Source organism: Leopardus geoffroyi, chromosome E1 (assembly GCF_018350155.1).
Source record: "Leopardus geoffroyi isolate Oge1 chromosome E1, O.geoffroyi_Oge1_pat1.0, whole genome shotgun sequence".
NCBI lineage: Eukaryota > Metazoa > Chordata > Mammalia > Carnivora > Felidae > Leopardus > Leopardus geoffroyi.
Genome location: NC_059330.1, coordinates 18,013,053 through 18,033,544, shown reverse-complemented (window position 1 = coordinate 18,033,544; position 20,492 = coordinate 18,013,053). Strand labels below are relative to the sequence as shown.

At 46.9% G+C, this 20,492-nt stretch overlaps 1 protein-coding gene across 7 annotated transcripts; it reads right to left on the bottom strand.

Moving 5' to 3' along the window:
* Window positions 1-16,193: 16,193 nt before the first annotated feature.
* On the bottom strand, window positions 16,194-20,460 carry RSKR (ribosomal protein S6 kinase related). 7 transcript variants are annotated; one of them, XM_045487914.1, is made up of 12 exons: window positions 19,910-20,460; window positions 19,268-19,516; window positions 19,092-19,175; window positions 18,910-18,978; window positions 18,461-18,530; window positions 18,130-18,252; window positions 17,913-17,953; window positions 17,640-17,667; window positions 17,439-17,528; window positions 17,267-17,355; window positions 17,020-17,130; window positions 16,194-16,637 (listed from the first exon to the last, which is right to left on the bottom strand). In XM_045487914.1, exons 1-12 carry the CDS (start codon window positions 19,964-19,966, stop codon window positions 16,416-16,418), a joined length of 1,233 nt encoding a protein of 410 aa, XP_045343870.1. In that variant the 5' UTR covers window positions 19,967-20,460; the 3' UTR covers window positions 16,194-16,415. The 7 variants fall into 7 exon arrangements, with proteins under 7 accessions (XP_045343870.1, XP_045343875.1, XP_045343872.1 ...); XM_045487919.1 differs by having other exon boundaries at window positions 16,194-16,586; XM_045487916.1 differs by having other exon boundaries at window positions 18,130-18,234.
* Between the last annotated feature and the right edge of the window lie 32 nt (window positions 20,461-20,492).

Here is a 20,492-nt window from a genome sequence, read left to right as displayed (position 1 = left end):
GTCGGCCCGACGCGTCCGCTCAGGGCTCGAGCCCGGAGGGCAGGGGGCGGGGCTTGGTCCGGCCCGCGGGCCGCCCTCGTTCCCTTGACCGACACCTCCCCCAAGCAGTTTGGGCGTGGGCTGGAGGGCTGCTTCACCCTGAGAGGGTACCCCTGGCAGCTGGAGAGTCGAGGATCCTGTCCCTCCCGCTTCCGGTAGACCCCCCCCCCCCCCCACACACACACCGTCAAGAAAAGTTGTCTCGGTTGCCTAGCCTCAGAAGTCCCTCCTCAGGCTTCCCTTAGTTACCTGGCGCCTCAGGCTCGACCGGAAGGAGCCGGCCGCGAGTGCGGAGGAGAGAGGTGAGTGGAGCGTTTTGGAATCAGGCTTCCTCGGGGCCTTGGCACCTAGGCCCTGCGGCGGTGGTGGCCTGAGGCGGAATTCACCCGCGCTGTCACTGAGCCTCCTCACGGTTTCTGGTGTTTTCTTGGGACTTCCCTCGGGGCCTGCAACAAGTTTGCGGGAACCACGGCTAACGAGTATTGAACATTTGTTATGTGCCTGGCACTGTTCCAAATGCTTTATATCTTATTAACGGCTTTAATTCTCCCGGGAACCTGTGAAGTAGGTACTGTAAATACCACCCTTTTACAGACAAGAAACGCAGTCATAATGAAATTGGCCCGGTGCCCCGCAGGTAGTTAAACAGCAAGAGTCGAGATTTCAACCCGCCTTACCAATAAAGTACTATATTCTCATGTCAGCCTGAGTCCCCTCCGTGGGAAATCTCCTTATGGAAGGTGGAATTGATTTTTGGAAACAGCCTAACGGTAGGTATTCAAAATTAATAGTTTATGATAAAGTGTGTTCTTTGCAACACTCACTGCGCCTTATTCACACTCTTGAGAGTCTTAATGAATTGGAAAAGGAAATCATCCAAAGAGGAGGAACTATTAATCCGTCATGAACTGCAGGGCCCTCAGGGGATGGGCTTCTCTAGAACCCTGTTTTCTGATACCATGTGGCCAACATGTGATTACTGAACATTTCAGATGTGGCTAGCCCAAATTGAGATGTGTTATAGGTGTAAAATACAAAATCTGGGTTTCGAAGACTTTGAGAAAAAGATTATAAAATATTTTTTAATATTGATGTCACGTTGAGATTCTATTTTAGGTCTGTTAGGTTCAGTAAAATGCATTAAAATGAATTTCACCTGTTTCTTTCTACCTTTTTAATGTGGCTACCAGCAAATTTAAAATGACGTATGGGAGCTTATATTGTACTTCTATTGGACAGCACTGCTCTAGAAACATAAGAGTCCCAGCGTGCAGGCACTACAGAGAACAGTTGCTTGAATGGAAAACTGGAAGAAGGACAATGTAAGAGCACACACAGACTTGAGCCTGGGGTTTCCCAAGACTCAGCAGAGAGAATCCCAAGGTGTATGTACTTCTGTTCCATCAAAAAGATTCAGCAAATAAAACAAGGGTGGAAAATGGCAGAAAAACCAAAACAAAACCAAGTGCGAGTGGTAAAAGCTTGTATTATAGAAATGTGTGTATTGGAATGCTTAGTTCTTGTCGCAGTTGGTGTATCAGATGCTAGGTGAGTAGCCAAAATGATATGGTGCTTCCAGCAGCAAATGAGGAGGGATATGGAAGGGTAGATGAGTGGGAAAATACCATTATAAATAGGTAACATAAACATAAATAGGATGTTTGTTGGTGGTGTTTTGCATAACTTCTTTTTTTTTTTTTTTTTAATTTTTTTTTCAACGTTTATTTATTTTTTTGGGGACAGAGAGAGACAGAGCATGAACGGGGGAGGGGCAGAGAGAAAGGGAGACACAGAATCGGAAACAGGCTCCAGGCTCTGAGCCATCAGCCCAGAGCCCGACGCGGGGCTCAAACTCACGGACCGCGAGATCGTGACCTGGCTGAAGTCGGACGCTTAACCGACTGCGCCACCCAGGCGCCCCTTGCATAACTTCTTAAATGTGGTGTTTTTCAAATTATAAAAGTATTCGATTTTTTTTATAGCAAGTGAAACAATGCAATGCAAAGATATATTAAAGGCAAAGCCTCCCCTCCTGTCCATTCTACCTTCCTGAGGTAATCAATAGTGTGTACACCTTTGTAAAAACATATATGCATACACATACACACAGAAGTTTTGTATGTCTTTATTTACACACACATTTCCGCCCACCCCAAATTAATTGATTCATAGAAGGGGGTCTCTAGTGTCTTTTTTTTTTCTCCACTTCTCTCCCATTTTTTCATGTTCTCTCTCTCTCTCTTTCTCTCTCTCTCTCTCTCTCTCTCTCTCACACACACACACACACACACACACGGAGGGGAAGAAGGCATTGAGTTCTTCACAAAAATGGCATCATTTCTTACACTGACATTTTTTTCCCCTCACTCAGTGCCTTGTATAGAGTTGTTTCGTTAAGTAAATTCTGTCCCCAGCGTGGGGCTTGAACTCTCAAGAGTCATGTGCTCTACCAACTGAGCCAACCAGGTGTCCTTATATACAGCCTTCTACCTCAGCTGATACAGATGTAATTAATTGATTTGTCACTTCATATACCTTGCCCTTTTATAAAAAATAGGTTCTCTATTACAATTTGTAGGAGTTTTATATTATAGACCTTAACTGTCATCACACTGCAAAATTTTTTTAGATTTAGTTTTATCCATTGATTTATTTTCATGCTGTCAGCTTGGAGCCCAACTTGGGGCTCAAACTCACAAACTCTGAGCTCATGACCTGAGCCAAAACCAGGAGTTGTACACTTAACCAACTGAGCCACCCAGGTGCCCCTGTCCATTGACTTTATTAATGGTATCTTTGGCCATACATATAATACTTTTAGGTGGTCAAGTTGTTTATCTTTCCTTTAAGACTATCTTGATAGTCTTAAAGATAGTTGATTGAGTCATTCATTTATCAAATTTTTACATAAATATACTTTTCTTTTATAGTGCTTTCATTTTCTGTCTTGGTTTAGGCATCTCCTCCATCCCTTGATTGTGTGGGACCCAAGGAATTTAACAAAAATCCCCTACACCTGGACAAGCAGGCAAGACTAACTCCATTTTGTGCTACACCCACCATGTCACGTATAACCCCCACAAGACCTACTTTGCTTAAGACACTCCCCCACCCTAGTCAAGCCACTGACCACACCCTTACTGGAAACCGGCTCATATAGGAATATGGAACCCCTAACCGCCAAAGAATGTAAACTCCGCCTTTTGCCCACCAAACTTGCACGCCAATTCTAACCAGAGTGATAGGCTAGTTCAAACAGTTTCTATAGGGTAAATTGTAATTCAATTGGCCACCTGCATGTGGACTGACATGACTATGCACTTTCTGTGTGTGTTACAATCTCATTGGCCACTGGCCCCTATAAAACTGCTACGCCTTTTAACCTAGGGGTCCAAGTCCCTGCTCCGCTGTGTCGGGTATACTTGGGCCCAAGCTCGAGCTTGCAAATAAACCCTCGTGCGTTTGCATCGGTATCGGCTCCTTGGTGGTCTCTCGGATTTGAAATTGGGGGCATTACATTTGGGGGCTCGTCCCGGGATTCGAGAGACCCTCAGGACCCCACCCGGAGGGTCCCACGTCTGGTGAGTGCACTCAGCTTATACCTTTCACGCACATATTTTCTGAGAGCTCTATACTGTATCTCTACCTGTAGGAATTCCAAACTGTCTTTGGGTTGGCATTGGCTTAAGCGGACGTGCTGGCGAGCCATCTACCGGAGGTCTTGGGAGATGTCCCTTGCCCCCGCCAGGAGGATGAAGTCCTCATCTGTGAAGAGGGCCGGCTGCCATTACGGACAGCCAGCCCTTCGTTTTACTTTCTGTTTTGTCTCCGTGGCCGCGCTGGAACGTTTGTCTGTGTTATTGTGTCCTTTTTAATCGTCATAACTCTTTGTGTCTTGGTGTGGATTGAAATGGGGCAGACCCAAACCAGCCCCCTGTCTCTTATGCTCTCCCACTTCTTGGACGTTAAGGAAAGGGCTCATAATTTGAGCACAGACATAAGAAAAGGGAAATTTCAGACTTACTGCATGTCAGAATGGCCAACCTTTGACGTGGGATGGCCCTGAGAAGGAACTTTCCACCTACCTATTATTTTGCAGGTCAAGGCCGTAATCTTCAAGGACAAACTGGACGGCCACCCTGACCAGGTGCCCTACATCCTGGTCTGGCAGGACATGATCGAAAACCCCCCTTCTTGGCTAAAACCATTCTTACCCCTCAAAGCAGGACCTACCAAGATTCTAGCCCTGCGGAAAGCTGAGAAGGAGACTGAACACAAAGGCCAAAACGCCCCTTTATCCGGTCTTGCAGGATTCCTCTCCGGAAGACCTGATTCATCCGCCGCCCTACCAGGCTCCCCCTCCCCCTTCCGCCCCTCCATTGGAAGCACCAGGGGCTGCAGGAAGGGCATCACCCCTCCCTGACGAAGGAATTCCTGTGCGTGGGCCAGCAGCAGGGACACGTGGACGGACCCACCGGGCGGCCCCACCCTCAAATATGGGGCCGGCGGACTCCACCACCCTTCCCCTCCGCGCCATGGGGCCTCCCGACGAGTCTGGAGAACAACCAGTGTTATATTGGCCGTTCTCCACCAGTGATTTATATAATTGGAGAACTCAAAATGCAAAGTTCTCCGATAACCCAAAAGATTTAATTGGGCTTTTAGATACTGTTCTCTTTACCCACCAGCCTACTTGGGATGACTGTCAGCAGCTCTTGGCAGGTTCTCTTCACCACCGAACAGAGAGAACGAATACAGGTGGAAGCTCGGAAGTCTGTCCTGGGAGAGGGCAGACAGCCGACTCAAAACCCAGATCTCATAAACGCTGCCTTCCCCTTATCCCTCCCTACCTGGGACTACAACTCGGCTGAAGGTAAGGAGAGACTCCGGGTCTACCGCCAGACTCTAATGGCAGGTCTCAAGGCTGCCGCGCGCAAGCCTACTAATCTGGCCAAGGTATATGATGTAAGACAAGGTAAGGATGAGAGTCCAGCAGCCTTCTTAGAATCACAAAGGCTTTTAGGCAGTACACCCCTCTGAATCCAGAAGCCCCAGAAACAAAAGCCGCAATTATCATGGCTTTTGTTAATCAGGCTGCTCCAGACATCAAAAGGAAATTACAAAGAGTGGAGAGGCTAGGAGAGAAGAGCCTGCAGGACTTAATAATAGTAGCAGAAAGAGTTTACAATAATAGAGAAAGTCCGGAGGAGCAACAGACTAAACTAAGCGACCGGCAGACCCGAAATCTGGCTAAGATCCTGCTGGCTACAACCATGGATGACCCACAGGAAAAACGGAGGTACCTCAAGAAGCTGACTTCAAGAACAGGTAAGGAGGATGGCCCTGGTCCCCGACGGGAGCGCCCTAAACTAAACAAAAACCAATGTGCTTATTGCAAGGAAGAGGGCCAGTGGGTGAAAGACTGCCCTAACAAAAGATCTAAGGCCCCTGCCAAGATATTGGAGATGGAGGACCTGGACGACTAGGGGAATCGGGGTTCGGTACCCCTCCCTGAGCCCAGGGTAACTCTCAGAGTGGAGGGGCAACCAGTTGAATTTCTAGTGGACACTGGGGCACAACATTCGGTCTTACTACAACCCCAGGAGAAATTGGCAAGCAAGACCTCATGGGTGCAAGGGGCCACGGGGACCAAACAGTACTCATGGACTACCCGAAGAACTGTGGACCTAGGCATGGGCCGGGTATCCCACTCCTTCATGGTCATCCCTGAATGTCCCTACCCGTTGTTAGGTCGGGACTTGCTCACCAAGATGGGGGCACAAATTTGCTTCCACCCCGGAGGGGCAAAAATCCTAGACAAAGAAGGGCAACTGATTCAGGTGCTTGTCCTGAGTTTGGAAGACGAATATCGTCTCTACCAGACGCCCCCAGTCCAATTAACTGACATTGACTGTTGGCTACAGGAATTTCCTCAGGCATGGGCAGAAACTGGGGGAATTGGGCTGGCCCGACACCAACCGGCTATATACATAGAACTAAAACCGGGGGCAGACCTGTCAAGGTCTGCCAATACCCCATGCCTCTCGTGGCGCGAATGGGAATCACGCCCCACATACGGCGACTACTAGACTCAGGCATATTAAGGCTCTGCCAATCGGTATGGAACACTCCCTTGCTGCCGGTGCGAAAACCACACTCTAACGATTACAGGCCAGTCCAGGACTTAAGGGAAGTCAACCGGCGAGTAATGGATGTGCACCCCACGGTCCCAAACCCATACACCCTCCTCTCCACCTTGCTTCCAGACAAAAATTGGTATACGGTATTAGATTTAAAAGATGCCTTTTTCAGCCTGCCTTTAGCACCCAAGAGCCAAGACCTTTTTGCTTTTGAATGGACGGACCCCAAGAAAGGCATCAATGGCCAACTCACCTGGACTCGACTACCACAAGGATTCAAAAACTTACCAACCATCTTCGATGAGGCCTTACACGAAGACTTGGGTGAGTTCCGTTCTGAGCACCCTCATTTGACCTTATTGCAATATGTAGATGATATACTGCTGGCGGCGGAGGACCAGGACACTTGCCTGCGAGGCACCAATGACTTACTCCAGACTAGAGCAGCTCTAGGATACCAGGCCTCAGCCAAAAAGGCCCAAATCTGCAGAGCAGAGGTGAGCTACCTGGGGTTCAAATTAAAGGATGGACAAAGATGGTTGACAGATACACGGAAGGAAACCGTCCTAAGGATCCCACAGCTGCAAACCGTCCGTCAGGTACGTGAATTCCTGGGGTCGGCAGGGTTCTGTCGACTGTGGATTCTGGGTTTTGCCGAGATGGCCAGATCCCTCTATGACGCTACCAGGCACCAACAAAATTTTGAATGGACAGAGGCCATGAACAAGGCCTTTAATGACCTTAAACAGGCCTTGCTGTCTGCCTCGGCTCTCGGGTTGCCTGACCTAACCAAGCCCTTCTACCTGTATGTAGACAAGAAAGACAGGGTGGCAAAAGGGGTCCTTGTCCAGTACATAGGTCCCTGGAAAAGACCCATAGCTTATCTCTCTAAAAAGCTGGACACGGTGGCCGCTGGATGGCCCCCATGCTTAAAAATTATTGCCACGGTGGCCACTATGGTCAAGGACGCAGACAAGATAGCCATGGGGCAAGAACTATATGCTACCACCCCACATGCTATTGAAGGGGTCCTCAAACAGCTCCCAGACCGCTGGACCAGCAATGCTCATATGACCCATTATCAGAGCCTACTGCTAAACCCCACCAGAATTTTATTCAAGCCACCTACAACCCTGAATCCGGCAACACTACTCCCTAACTCAGACTGGGACCCCCCTCTGCATAACTGTCAAGAGATTTTGGCACAGGTGCACGGAATCAGGGCTGATCTCCAGGACCAGCCACTGCCGAACGCGGACGCCACCTGGTATATGGACGGCAGCAGTTTTGTCCGAGAAGGAATCAGATACACGGGGGCAGCCATAACCACAGAGATGGAGATCATCTGAGCAGAGCCATTGGCAGCTGGAATATCGGCTCAACGGGCAGAACTGATCGCCCTGGTCGAGGCACTAACCATGGGAGAAGGTAAACGAATAAACATTTACACCGACAGCAGGTACGCCTTTGCCACCGCTCATATCCACGGAGCCCTTTACAGAGAGAGAGGGCTTCTGACAGCAGAGGCAAAGACTATTAAAAACAAAACAGAGATTCTCGAACTCCTAAGGGCCCTCTGGCTGCCCAAGGCACTAGCTATCATCCATTGTCCAGGACACCAAAAAGCAGACACACCAGTAGCCAGGGGAAACCGGCTAGCCGACTCAAAAGCAAAGGAGGCAGCCCTTTTGGCGACTCAGGTTTTAACAACCACGCTACCCGATCCAGGGGCACCGACCCTGCCGGACACCCCCAACTATACTGGCACTGACTTACAATGGATTAAACGCTTGCCTATGACCCAATGCTTGCATGGCTGGTGGAGGGCCGCAGACTCCAGCATCATCCTGCCAGAGGAACTAGGATGACAAGTCCTATCCAAAATGCATCGGAGTACTCCTATGGGAACAAGAAAGATGGAAGACCTCGTACGACATGCTAAGATCATTATTCAAGACTCTTGAGCAAAGATCAAGCAGATTGTGGCAAGCTGTCATGCATGCCAGCTAACCAACGCCACCACCCATGGGCCTAACCCCAGAACCCAACTCAGGGGAGACCGCCCAGGAACATACTGGGAAGTAGATTTCACTGAGGTAAGGCCTGGAAAGTATGGGTACAAGTACTTGCTAGTTTTCATAGATACCTTTTCAGGGTGGACAGAGGCATTCCCCACCAAGCACAAAACAGCGCAAATCGTGACCAAAAAGCTGCTGGAGGACATTCTGCCAAGGTATGGATTTCCTGCCAGGATCAGATCCGACAATGGACCGGGGTTCATTTCTAAGGTAACACAGGGAGTAGCACAAATACTGGGGGCAGATTGGAAATTACATTGTGCTCACAGACCCCAGAGCTCAGGTCAGATAGAGAGGATGAATAGGACATTAAAAGAGACCTTAACTAAATTAGCCTTGGAGACTGGCGGGGACTGGGTCACTCTCCTCCCCTTTGCCCTATATAGGGTGAGAAACTCACCATATAAGATAGGACTGACTCCCTACGAAATCATGTTTTGTATACCTCCACCTATCATTCCTGCCTTGAAACCCTAAGTGCTTGCTGAGTTCAATGACCAACAACTTCTTTTCTCCCTCCAAATGTTACAAAGAGCCCATGAGCGGGTGTGGCCTAAGCTGAGGGCCCTCTACGAGACCGGGCCGCCTCCTGACCCCCATCAGTATCGACCAGGTGATTGGGTGTACGTGCGGAGGCACCAACAGCAGACGCTCCAACCTTGCTGGAAAGGACCCTACATTGTGATCCTGACCACGCCCACTGCTCTCAAGGTCAACGGAATAACTCCCTGGCTCCACTACACCCACGTCCGGCCAGCTGATCCACACGCCGTCCTCAAGGACTTTGTTCCGGAATGGAAGAGTCAGCCCGACAAGGACAATCCCTTAAAGCTAAGGCTGCGTCGCTCCCACTTACCCCGCTAATATTACTTGCGCTGTATCCCCTCGCGGCTAAACCCAACCCCAAACCACTTAATCTAACATGGCAAATCATCGCCCCAAGCTCTAATCAGGTAGTAACCCAGCTGTCTGAGCTACACCCTAGAGGGACCTGGTGGCCTAATCTGACTATTGACTTGTGTGAACTATTCAGTCAGGACCCCTGGCACCAAGGCAGAATAGGAATACCAGGATGTGGCACCGAGAGGGCCAAGATGGCCCTCCAAGATACCTGTTTTTATGTGTGTCCGGCCCCTTCTCAGTCTGACCATAATAAGGCCTCCAAATGCGGTGGCTGGACAGACTACTTCTGCAAAACATGGGGTTGCGAACAAACTGGGACATGCAATTGGCTGTCACAAAACCCATCCGGCCTCATAAAAATGCAACTGAATACTACGCACCCCTCATGCTCGGAACGCCCTTACTGTAATCCAGTCACCATTTCCTTCACGGAGACCGGGAAACAAGAAACAAATTGGGGGGTAGGACTTCTGTGGGGACTCCGGCTTCACCAAAGCGGGTATGATAACGGAGTCCTATTCATGATCAGACAAGTAGAGAAACCGAAAGGTCAAGGGAAACCCTTGGGATAGGTCCCAACACTGTGCTAGTACCTCCTCAACCTCAGGCAACACCTGCAGCACACCCTCTGAATCTTGCCCACAACACCTCCGGTGGTGGCACCCCAGTACCGACTCTCCTCTCCCCTCTCCTCCCCCTCGACCCTTCTCAGCACCCTCTTTGGGCCCTGATGTCCAAGGCTTACAAATTCCTCAACGCAACTAAGCCCAATCTTACCTGATCCTGCTGGCTGTGCTATGACGTCTGCCCCCACTTCTATGAGGGTATCGCAATAATGGGTCAATATAACACAACCACGGACCCTAATGCTTGCAGGTGGAACCCAAAGCCTGGTAGTAAAGGCCTCACCTTGCAGTCCGTGTTCGGCCAGGGACTCTGTATAGGCACTCCTCCACACCACCACCAGGCTCTGTGCAACATTACACAGCCTACAAATAATACAGGGTATTATCTACCACCCCAAGACAGTTGGTGGGCATGTTCTGAGGGTTTAACTCCCTGTGCTCACGGTGAGGTTATAAACAGAACTGGGGGCTTCTGTGTGCTGGCTCAGCTACTCCCTAGAATCATCTACCATTCAGATGAGCAGGTACTTCAGTGGAAGGGCGCAGATACCCACGGGCGAAATAAAAGGGAGCCCATCTCCGCTATCACCATCACCTCCCTACTGGGAATTGGATTGGCTGGCGCAGGGACGGGTATTGCCTCACTAGCCACCCAGGCCTCCCACTACAGTAGCCTTAGAGCTGCCATTGATATAGACCTAGAACACATAGAAACCTCCATTTCCCACCTCCAAGAATCCCTAATGTCTGTCTGAACTGGTGCTCCAAAATAGGAGGGGATTAGACCTAGTTTTTCTACAACAAGGAGGAGTCTGCGCTGCCCTGAACGAAGAGTGCTTTTTCTACACTGACCACTCAGAGATAGTACGAGAATCAATGGCTAAGGTAAGGGAAGGATTAGCCAAGCGAAAACGAGAGCGAGAGCAGCAACAGGGATGGTTTGAATCATGGTTCAATCATTCTCCCTGGCTGACTACCTTATTGTCCTCCCTAGCCGGTCCCCTGATCATCCTTCGCCTCCTTCTGACCTTTGGGCCCTGCCTCATTAATAGACTAGTGGCTTTTGTCAGGGACCTAGTCAACACAGTTCAACTCATGGTACTCAGGCAACAATACCAACCATTGACTCTTTCGACAGAAACCCAGAACCCATGATTGGGTCCTGCATAGTATCCTCTGAAAAAGGGGGGAATGTTGGACCCAAGGAATTTAACAAAAATCCCCTACCCCTGGACAAGCAGGCAAGACTAACTCCATTTTGTGCTACACCCACCATGTCATGTATAACCCCCACATGACCTACTTATTGCTTAAGACACTCCCCCACCCTAGTCAAGCCGCTCTCGAGCACACCCTTACTGGAAACCGGCTCATAGGGGTTCTGGAAATGCAGAACCCCTAACCGCCAAAGAATGTAAACTCCTCCTTTTGCCTGCCAAACTTGCGCGCCATTTCTGACCAGAGTGATGGTCTAGTTCAGTTACTATAGGGTAAATTGTAATTCAATTGGCCACCTGCATGTGGACTGACAAGACTATGCAACTTTCTGTGTGTTACAATCTCATTGGCCACTGGCCCCTATAAAACTGCTACGCCTTTTAATCTAGGGGTCCAAGTCCCTGCTCCACTGTGTCAGGTATACTTGGGCCCAAGCTCGAGCTTGCAAATAAACCCTCGTGCGTTTGCATCGGTATCGGTTCCTTGGTGGTCTCTCAGATTCGAAATCGGGGGCATTACAGATTGTAGATCTTTAAAAAAAAATTTTTTTTAACCTTTATTTATTTTTGAGACAGAGAGAGACAGAGCATGAACAGGGGAAGGGCAGAGAGAGAGGGAGACACAGAATCTGAAATGGGCTCCAGGCTCTGAGCTGTCAGCACAGAGCCCGACGCGGGGCTCGAACTCACGGACCGTGAGATCGTGACCTGAGCCGAAGTCGGATGCCTAACCCACTGAGCCACCCAGGCGCCCCTACAGATTGTAGATCTAATCTCCTAAATGTTCTTATAAAATTTTTATGTTTTGATCACATTTAAATCCTTAATGTATCTGGAATTAAGTTTTGTATATAATATTAAGTAGGGGTCCAAATATTTAAAACACTTGGGTTTTTGTTTCTTTTTAGGTAATCTCTATGCCCATTGTGGGGCTTGAACTCACAGCCCCAATATCAAGAGTTGCATGCTCTACCAACTGAGCCAGCCAGGTGCCCCAACACTTGTAGTTTTTAACTTTAGGATTAGATATTACTTATTTTGTAAAAATGCAATTACATAAGCCAAATCAGCAACTCTGAGAACTGCACCAGGCAGTTCTAAGTGAACTCAAGGATGAAACTGTGGAATTAGTAGCCCTGCTTCAATGAATGGTGTATGTATATATGATGGAGTATGTGTATGATATGTATGATGGGAGTTCTGAACAAAGGAGGCAGTGTAACAGCTGCTAATCAGTGGGGCTCCATAAACCAGCAAAACTCAGGCCAGTGAAATCTGAAATAATATGTTCCTCAGAATATAAACAAAACCAAACTATAGGGAGGAAGGTAGCATGCTTTTTTTGGAAATAAAATGTCTTGATTAATATATTAGAACTCATCATAGTGGTTGTATTAGTTTGCTAGGGTTGCTATAACAAAGTATCACAGACTGGGTGGCTCAAACAACAGAAATTTATTTTCTCACAATTCTGGAGGCTACAAGTCCAAGATCAAGGTAGACCAAGTAGAGCTGGTTTCTTCTGAGGCCTCTTCCATTGGCTTGTAGATAGCTGTCTTCTCCCTGTATCTTCACATGGTCTTCCCTCTGTATGTCTGTGTCCTAATTTCTTCTTCTTCTTTTTTGAAGTTTATTTATGTTTGAGAGAGAGAAAACATGCAAGCAGGGGAGGGGCAGAGAGACAGAATCCCAAACAGGCTCTGCACTGTCAGTACAGAGCCCAACATGGGACTTGAACTCATGAACTGTGAGATCATGGCCTGAGCCAAAACCAAGAGTCGGACGCTTAACCGACTGAGCCACCCAGGCGCCCCCCCCCACCCCCGCCAATTTCTTCTTTATAAGGACACCTATCATTGGATTAGGGCCAACCCATATGACCTCATTTTAACTTAATTGCATCTTTAAAGACTTTTCAAATACAGTCACATTCTGAAGTACTGAGGGTTAGGACTTCAATGTATGAATGCAAAAAGGGGGGGTATGGTGGAGACACAATTCAGCGTAACAGGGATTAATAATGCATTAAATAGGATTTTATTTTTAAAAAGCTTTGACAAGATTTTTATATTGAAGAATTTAAAGAAATAACTAAGGAATTGTGATTACCAGTTTGTTAAATGCACGAACTAATAAACAGATCGATACATGGTAAAGAAACTTAGAGATAAGAAACAATGAGTAGAACTACAAAGACACTTTTCTAGAAGGAGAATATACAGATTGGTGTTAAGACTAATCTTACATTCTTAGAAAAGATACAAGGGAGTACAGCATAAAATATCCACTTTGATAGGTATATTTGATTTCTTCTAGGTAATGAAAAATCAAAGCACAGGGTTAAATTTAAAAGAGGATTTCAGGTTGTATATAAAAATATTTTTTAGGGACTCCTGAGTGGCTCAGTCGGTTAAGTAAGCATCCTACTCTTGATTTTGGCACAAGTCATAATCTCACAGTTTGTGATGGGATTCTCTCTGCCCTTCCCCCTGCTCACGGGTGTGCATGTGTGTACTCTCTCTCAAAATAACTAAACTTAAAAAATTTTTTAAATAAAATTCTAATAAAAAATTTTATCATGAATAAGTAAAAGGTATTCATAGGTCAGTGATTCTAAGTGGGGGTCAGGGGTGGCAGGAAAGACTACCTTCCAGGGATGAGCATATCAAAACTAGGGGTGAGGACAGTGCTTTTTTAAATTATACTTTCTGAAACTTTGATTTTTCTATCATCCCCTCCACTCTACCCTGAGAATCACTGTTATAGTGCCCCACTGATTGAAGAGAGTATGTTAAAAATGGCACTTGATAAGAAATAATTCAAACTGCACTTACATGATTATGGTCTCAAAGCTATCTGATGTGACCTAAGAAAGGGACCCTAGTGACATGTTAACCATGTCCTAAAGACCTTAACCCAATATGCTGCTGTGATCAGAGAGGCTATATAATGTTGGGTGACCTGAACATTAACTCTGGACCAGGACACACAGTATCATAAAATCATCAGCATCTGCTTTTTGAAAAAGCATCACAGAACTCAGAAGCCCATTCTCTACAATTAAGAATCAGTGATTATAACCTCCCTCATTTTATATGTAGGAAACTACAATTCAGAGAAGTTAAGATAACTTGTGTAAAGACTCTTAAAATAGTTATTGGTGGATCCAGGCACCAGTCTAATATTCTTAACTACTTTAGAAACCATTAATTCCTATTACAAGTATTCAGGGTTTTTATCCAATGTGCAGTTCTGGTCACTGCAACTTAAAAAAAAAAAAAAAATGTAGGAAAGCTAAAAAAAATGTCTAAAGAAAAACAAATTAGATAATCAAAAGGGCTACTGATACATTTATTTATTCATTTATATCCCAATCTCATTCCAAAAAAGGCTTACAAAGATGCAGATAATATAGTAAGAAAAAAAGATTAAAACAGAAAAATGAAAATAAGGAAAATAAAGATAGGAAAGGAAGATGGAACCAAGAATGTGGCTAGCATACAAAATATACGATGTGAAGTCCTAAACACTTGCTGGAAATGGACCACAAATTAGGCTCTAAGTGGCATAGCAGTGATATGAAGAAAAAATTACAGTCAGTTGAATATTTAGTGTCTTTAAGGTAAAATCAAACAGCAATTCAGGAAAAGCACAGCTGAATTCAGAGGAAATTTCTCCCATGCATCCTTAAACAGAACATTATGAATTGTAATGATAAACACCCTTTACAATAGCCACAGCTATTAAATTTCACAGGGATTTTCCTACGGATTGCCAAAGTACAATCCAGAAAAAGCAATTCTGCAGAGGCCAATAAAATGCCAGCTATACAGGGAAAATCTGGCTTAATCCAGGGACAGAATTAATAAACACAAGTACACAGAGTACTTTCCAGACTCTCTTTGGTTTGTAAAGAGAGATCAAATATAACTGAAGGATAATAAAATGAAGGTTTTGAGGGGTGCCTGGCTGGCTTGGTCAGAAAGGCATGTGACTCTTGATCTCGGGGTTGAGTTCGAGCCCCACAGTGGGTGTAGAGATTACTTCAATAAACAGAGTTTAAAAAAAAATTTGTTTTAGATGAAGGTTTTGAGAAGTTTAGAAAAATGAAAACAAGTTATAAATGCCAGAAATGTATAAAATTTAAGGTCCAGATGACTTTCCTTACTAAAGAAAAAGGTTCAGGGCGCCTGGGTGGCTTAGTTGGTTAAGTATCCAACTCTTGATTTTGGCTCAGGTCATGATCTCCTGGTTTGTGACTTTGAGCCCTGCATCAGGCTCTGCAGGGACAGTGTGGAGCCTGCTTGGAATTCTCTCTTCTTTCTCTCTCTGCCCCACCCCTGCATGCTCTCCTCTCTCTCTCTCAAAAATAAACATTTTTTTAGAAAATAAAAAGGAGGGGCACCTGGGTGGCTCAGTCAGTTAAGTGTCCGACTTTGGCTCAGGTCATGATCTCACAGTTTGTGAGTTCGAGCCCCATATGTGACTCTGTCCTGACAGCTCAGAGCCTGGAGCCTGCTTCGGATTCTATGTCTCCCTCTCTCTCTGCCCCTCCCCTGCTCACGCTCTGTCTCTCTCTCTCTCTCAAAAGCAAACATTAAAAAATATATATTTAAAAAATAAAAAGGAAAAGGTTTTTGAAATACATCTCTAACCTTAGATCTTAAGGCTGATGTCGTGCCTCTTAATCCCTTGGTTTGCCCATCAGAAACTGAATCCCAGGTCATCTAGGGAAATACTCAGTTTAATAATCCTTGTGTCTTCCGAGGAGACTTTGTTTTGGAAAAAAAAATTCAATACCTGTTCCAATTAGCCCTAGAAAAGACATTTAACCCATCCATATTTCAGTTCTTATTCCTCACATTTAGGCTATTAGATTCACTTTTGAAATTTTTAAACATTAGATTTATCACAGACTGGCTTTGAGCCCCCAGATCATATGTTTTAGCTACATATTTAGGGGTTAAAATGCCAGCTTTTGAGACTTGAAAAACATTCATACTACTTCTGAGAAACCTATAAAACACATAAATAGCACCTTGAGACTCCATGAAGTGTTACTTCTCAAGAAAGGAAATACGGCAGAGAAACAAGGAAAGGGAAAAGTAGAATAAGCCTCTGGTTGAAAGCTTCAGGGTATGAGCATTGGAGAAATGCAGCGAAGGAAAAGGTCAACACTGATCTGAGATGTTGAATTGAGAGGTGGGTTGTATTAGGGAGTAGGGAGGGGTAGGGCCAATTGTGGCTGCCAATAGCAGAATGCGCAAGATTTGAACTCTGGTCCAACAAGTAGAACAACAGAATAGTAAGAGGCTACAGAGTAAAAACAAACTAGATCATCAAAGTGGTCATACTGAGTTGGCAGTGGAGGAGATCCTTGGGTTCTCAGGCCCCAGTCTACAGTAGAGGGGCTCAAGCAAGGCTGGGATGGACCAGGTAGGACTCCAGGTTACAGTCAAAGTTCTTGAAAAGCATGGACTCCGATGGACTGGGCTGGGTAGCTTGTGTCTCCATGACAAAGTTCACTGGCTGCTTCTGTAGGAGCTCTGGGTCAAAGGCCACACCCCGAAAGAAAGGGTGGACCTGGAAGTGATGCAAATAACGTAGACGGTGGAGGGGATTCTGGCATAAGAGCTGAAGGCAAAGAAAGCATGAAGGATAGATGAGATAGGAGAGGGGCTAACCAGAAAAGCTGGAAAAGAAGAAGTTCATGGGCTGTGGAGGGCAGGAAGAAGAATCCTAAAGAGGATTTGAAAGAGGGAGAAATTATTGGGGGCAGAGGTGGGAAGAGAGGCACTGTCCTGGTAAGAGAGCAGCACTGGCCCTCTCTCTCAGAAGTGACTGATTATGTATGGGGAGGATGGTACTTGATCAAGTTAGAGCACGTGCATGCGCACACACACATACACACACTCACCAAATTATTAGAGGAATGGGGAAATCTCATTTCAATAATAGGGAAAGGAGAGAATTGAATGGTTTGGTAGTCAAGAAGGAAAGTAGTGTTCACTCTTACCTCATGGAGCAGGAGTGAGAGCCCCTGGTTAAGAGAAGCTGGGACCTCAGAATCATAGTGTGTCACACTTGCCAACATGGCCACATGATCCCTCTCTGCAGCCACTGGGAACTGAGTTAAGAGGTGGGGAATAGGGGGTGGGGGCAGTGGTAGCATTGTTTAGTGGGAATAAGGCAAGATTTCCTAAGTTCTTCCCACTACAGGGCAGAGCTCCACTCTTTGCCCAACATCCCTACCATTTTCTCACCTTCCCAGTTGCCAGACAGAAAAGCAAGACACCCAGGGACCACCAGTCAGCAGCATGGTTGTAAGGCCCTCCACTCAGGACCTCTGGGGCTAGATTTGAAAGACAGGTGTCACTGACATCAATTGGCTATCCTCTGCCAATGCTTCCCCACCAGTTTTAGCCCCTGTCTCACCCATGTACTGAAGGGTGCCACAGATAGTATAGGCTCGGGCTCCCTGGGGCAGGTGGCGGGACAAACCAAAGTCTGTCAGTTTCACATGGCCTGTGAAAGATAAGGCAACAGCACCACTCTGTTCCACCCCTTGTCAGCCATGACATATTCCCAAACTGAGAGTACCTCTAATTCTGGGGCTAGGAAAAGAAAAGGACTTACCTCGTTCATCCAGAAGGATATTCTCCATCTGAAAAATCACAAGTGAGAGGTTATTCATCTTCCTTTTGACCTTCTTTTATCATATATACCTGTCCGCTGAGGAAGATGCCCTATTTAGCATTCAAGTCTATACTTTGAGGGCTCTTGCCCAAATCCTTAGCACCCATGAGGGCCCCAAGGTCAGCTATCCTCAGCTCCCCTCTCCCTTCTCAGATCTGTTGGTACTTCTTACTGATGCCCCACTTCAGACAGAGAAAAAGTGCTTAACTCTACCTTCACATCTCGGTGGATGATGCCCAAATCATGGAGATAGCCTGTGGATGACAGCAAGTAATGGGGTGTGCCAAAGCTCTCCTGTCTTTCCAGTTTCCCTGGTAGTTCCCATCCCATCCCTATTCCTGTTCTTTGACCTCCAGAGTTAATACCACTTCTCTCTGCCCCTCCCCCTTAAGTCTTCCCTCATTTCCATTACCATTTCTGTTTCACTTACACAGCACCAGAACCAGTTCAGCAGCAAAGAGGCGGATGGAAGCCTCAGTCAAGCAGCCAACAGAGGACCACAGGGAGCACAGATCTGTACTGCAGTAGCTGCACACTGCAAAGGACCAGAAGTCTAGGTGATATTTTGCGGTAATGTGCCTGGGCTCAAAGGCATTTTAGGCCTCTTGCCCAAACTGATGCCACATGTTGTTCCCTCCCTTTGGGAGACAGAAACGCTCAGAGAAGGGAAACAGCCAAGGGAGAACAAGCCAAAGGGATAGGTAATCTCAGGTGGAGTACAATGGGACGACTCTTGGAAATGAGAGAGACCAGTCACTCACTAATGAAGAGGTGTCGTTTTCCCTGCCAGCTGTCCCCCAAACCGTGTACAAAAGGATGGTTGATCTGTCGCTAGGGATGAAAAAAACAGGAAGTTAGGGAGGAAAAAGGGCACTGAGGATCAAGACAGCCAAGAAGTCAGGATTTAACCTAGTTGTGCAAAAAGGGAGCTGCTGCCCTACCTCTAAGTTCAGGTGGACAAAATAGTAGGACTGCCTGTCTGGTAATCCCAAAACCAGCATGATACTATGAACACACCAGGACATGCTAGAGAGGTTTCCCTGGAAGGACCTAGAATTAGCTGCTGCTAACTACCTTTCCCAGGATCTGCTTTGGTTGAAGCAGAGGGAGGGGGCAGAATAAGGAAGAGCAGGGCAGTTGGACAGGAAAGGTGCTTTCTCCATCTGTGGTTTAGTTCTTCCTAGGCTCCATTCCTGGGCTCTGTGCATACCTGGATGCTAACCTCCTCTTTGCACTGCCTCAGGATGTCCCTCTGTAGGACCTTTACCTTGGACACCACCTATAAAAGGAGAGGAGTGATGACTCCTATGCGTTGTTTATGCCTCCCAACCTTTCTGAAACCAAGAATAGACGCAGACACTAGAAAATGATATGGAATACCTAGGTCCCTACCTTCACTGCAAATACTGCTTTCTGGTCACAATCTAGCACCTTGAAGACTGTTCCAAAGGAGCCTTTAGCCACAAGTCCTAAAATCTGTACAGAGAAATTAAGAATAGGGTGATTGAAACTCTGGCCATTTCTAGATGTCTCCCCAAGACTGAGACCCCTTCCAGGGACTGACCTACCTTCAGCTGGTGATGCCCTGTAAGAGGCCTAATGGGAAACTCCGGCAGAAAAAGGTTGACGAACTGAGGCACTGGCCACTCAGACAGAGGCTTCTCTATTAGCAACGGGGTCGGCTCCAGGGGCTCCTGGTGTAGGCACTGATGCCCCCGTAGTCCCCACAGCTCTTCCAGACCTGACCTGGTAGTTCCCACACCTGACCAGAGGCTCTTCCAGCCTCGGACCCAGGGACCCTGGATGTTGCCACCCTGCTGAGAACCAAGGGAGCCACTCTAAACCTCTGCCCTTGAGGCATTACAAATTCTGCCCATCTTAGAGGGCATACCCTCAAATCTTAACCTTAGAGATATGTTTTTGAGCACCGGGCAAAATTGCTACTACGCTTGTTTTGGGCCAAGGCCTAGATTTCCTGGACATGATTCAAATCCTCTAGGAAATCAGTGTGTAGACATTTTCTCCATGAAGCATCAGAAATTCGTCCTGTACCTCTCAGTATGGGGTTGGGATATTTTCACCGTATAGCCTCCTGTTTCACCTCCACAGTGGGCATCACTAACATTCTCCTCACTGGTCAGTTCCCAGGCCTCAAGCCCATGGCCCCCCTTCACCTCCCCTAAACAGGCTGCCAGAGCCCCACAGCCTACCTTATGAGAAGCAACCACCCGGGCATGTTGCCCCTGCCGACAGCTTACTGTTCCCATCCAAAGCCTCTGCCTCCTCTACCTGCTAAATCTGTTGTCCCAGTTACATAAGCGATTCCTCCCTCTGATGCTACATTACACATGAGCCCCGCCTCTTCCCTGCTATTCATGACTAGAGATGCAAGTGGATGCAGCCAAACCCCACTCATCCTCAAATCCTATCTGCCCACCCCAGTTAGGAATAAGCTTATAGCCAGAACTAAAATGTGCAGAGACCTATCAGCATGGGGCCAGTGTCACACCAGAGCTGGGAAGTATCTGTGATAGGGCTTCATGGAGGAGGGAAGAGGCCATCCTCATTAGAGTGGCAGCTAGAGGATGTGTCTTGGGTTGATGGGGAGGGAAGGACACAGGTTGAACCCATGTACTTAACACACCAAAAAAAATTAATAACTAAAATAGATTTTTTTCTCTTTAAGTCATTTTCTTACCATTCTCCAGGGCATGCCCCAGGGGGATCCATGGCCAGCCCTGACTCCTATTGCCATTTTCCCAAGTGAACTTGGCACAGATTGAGGAGGGGCTG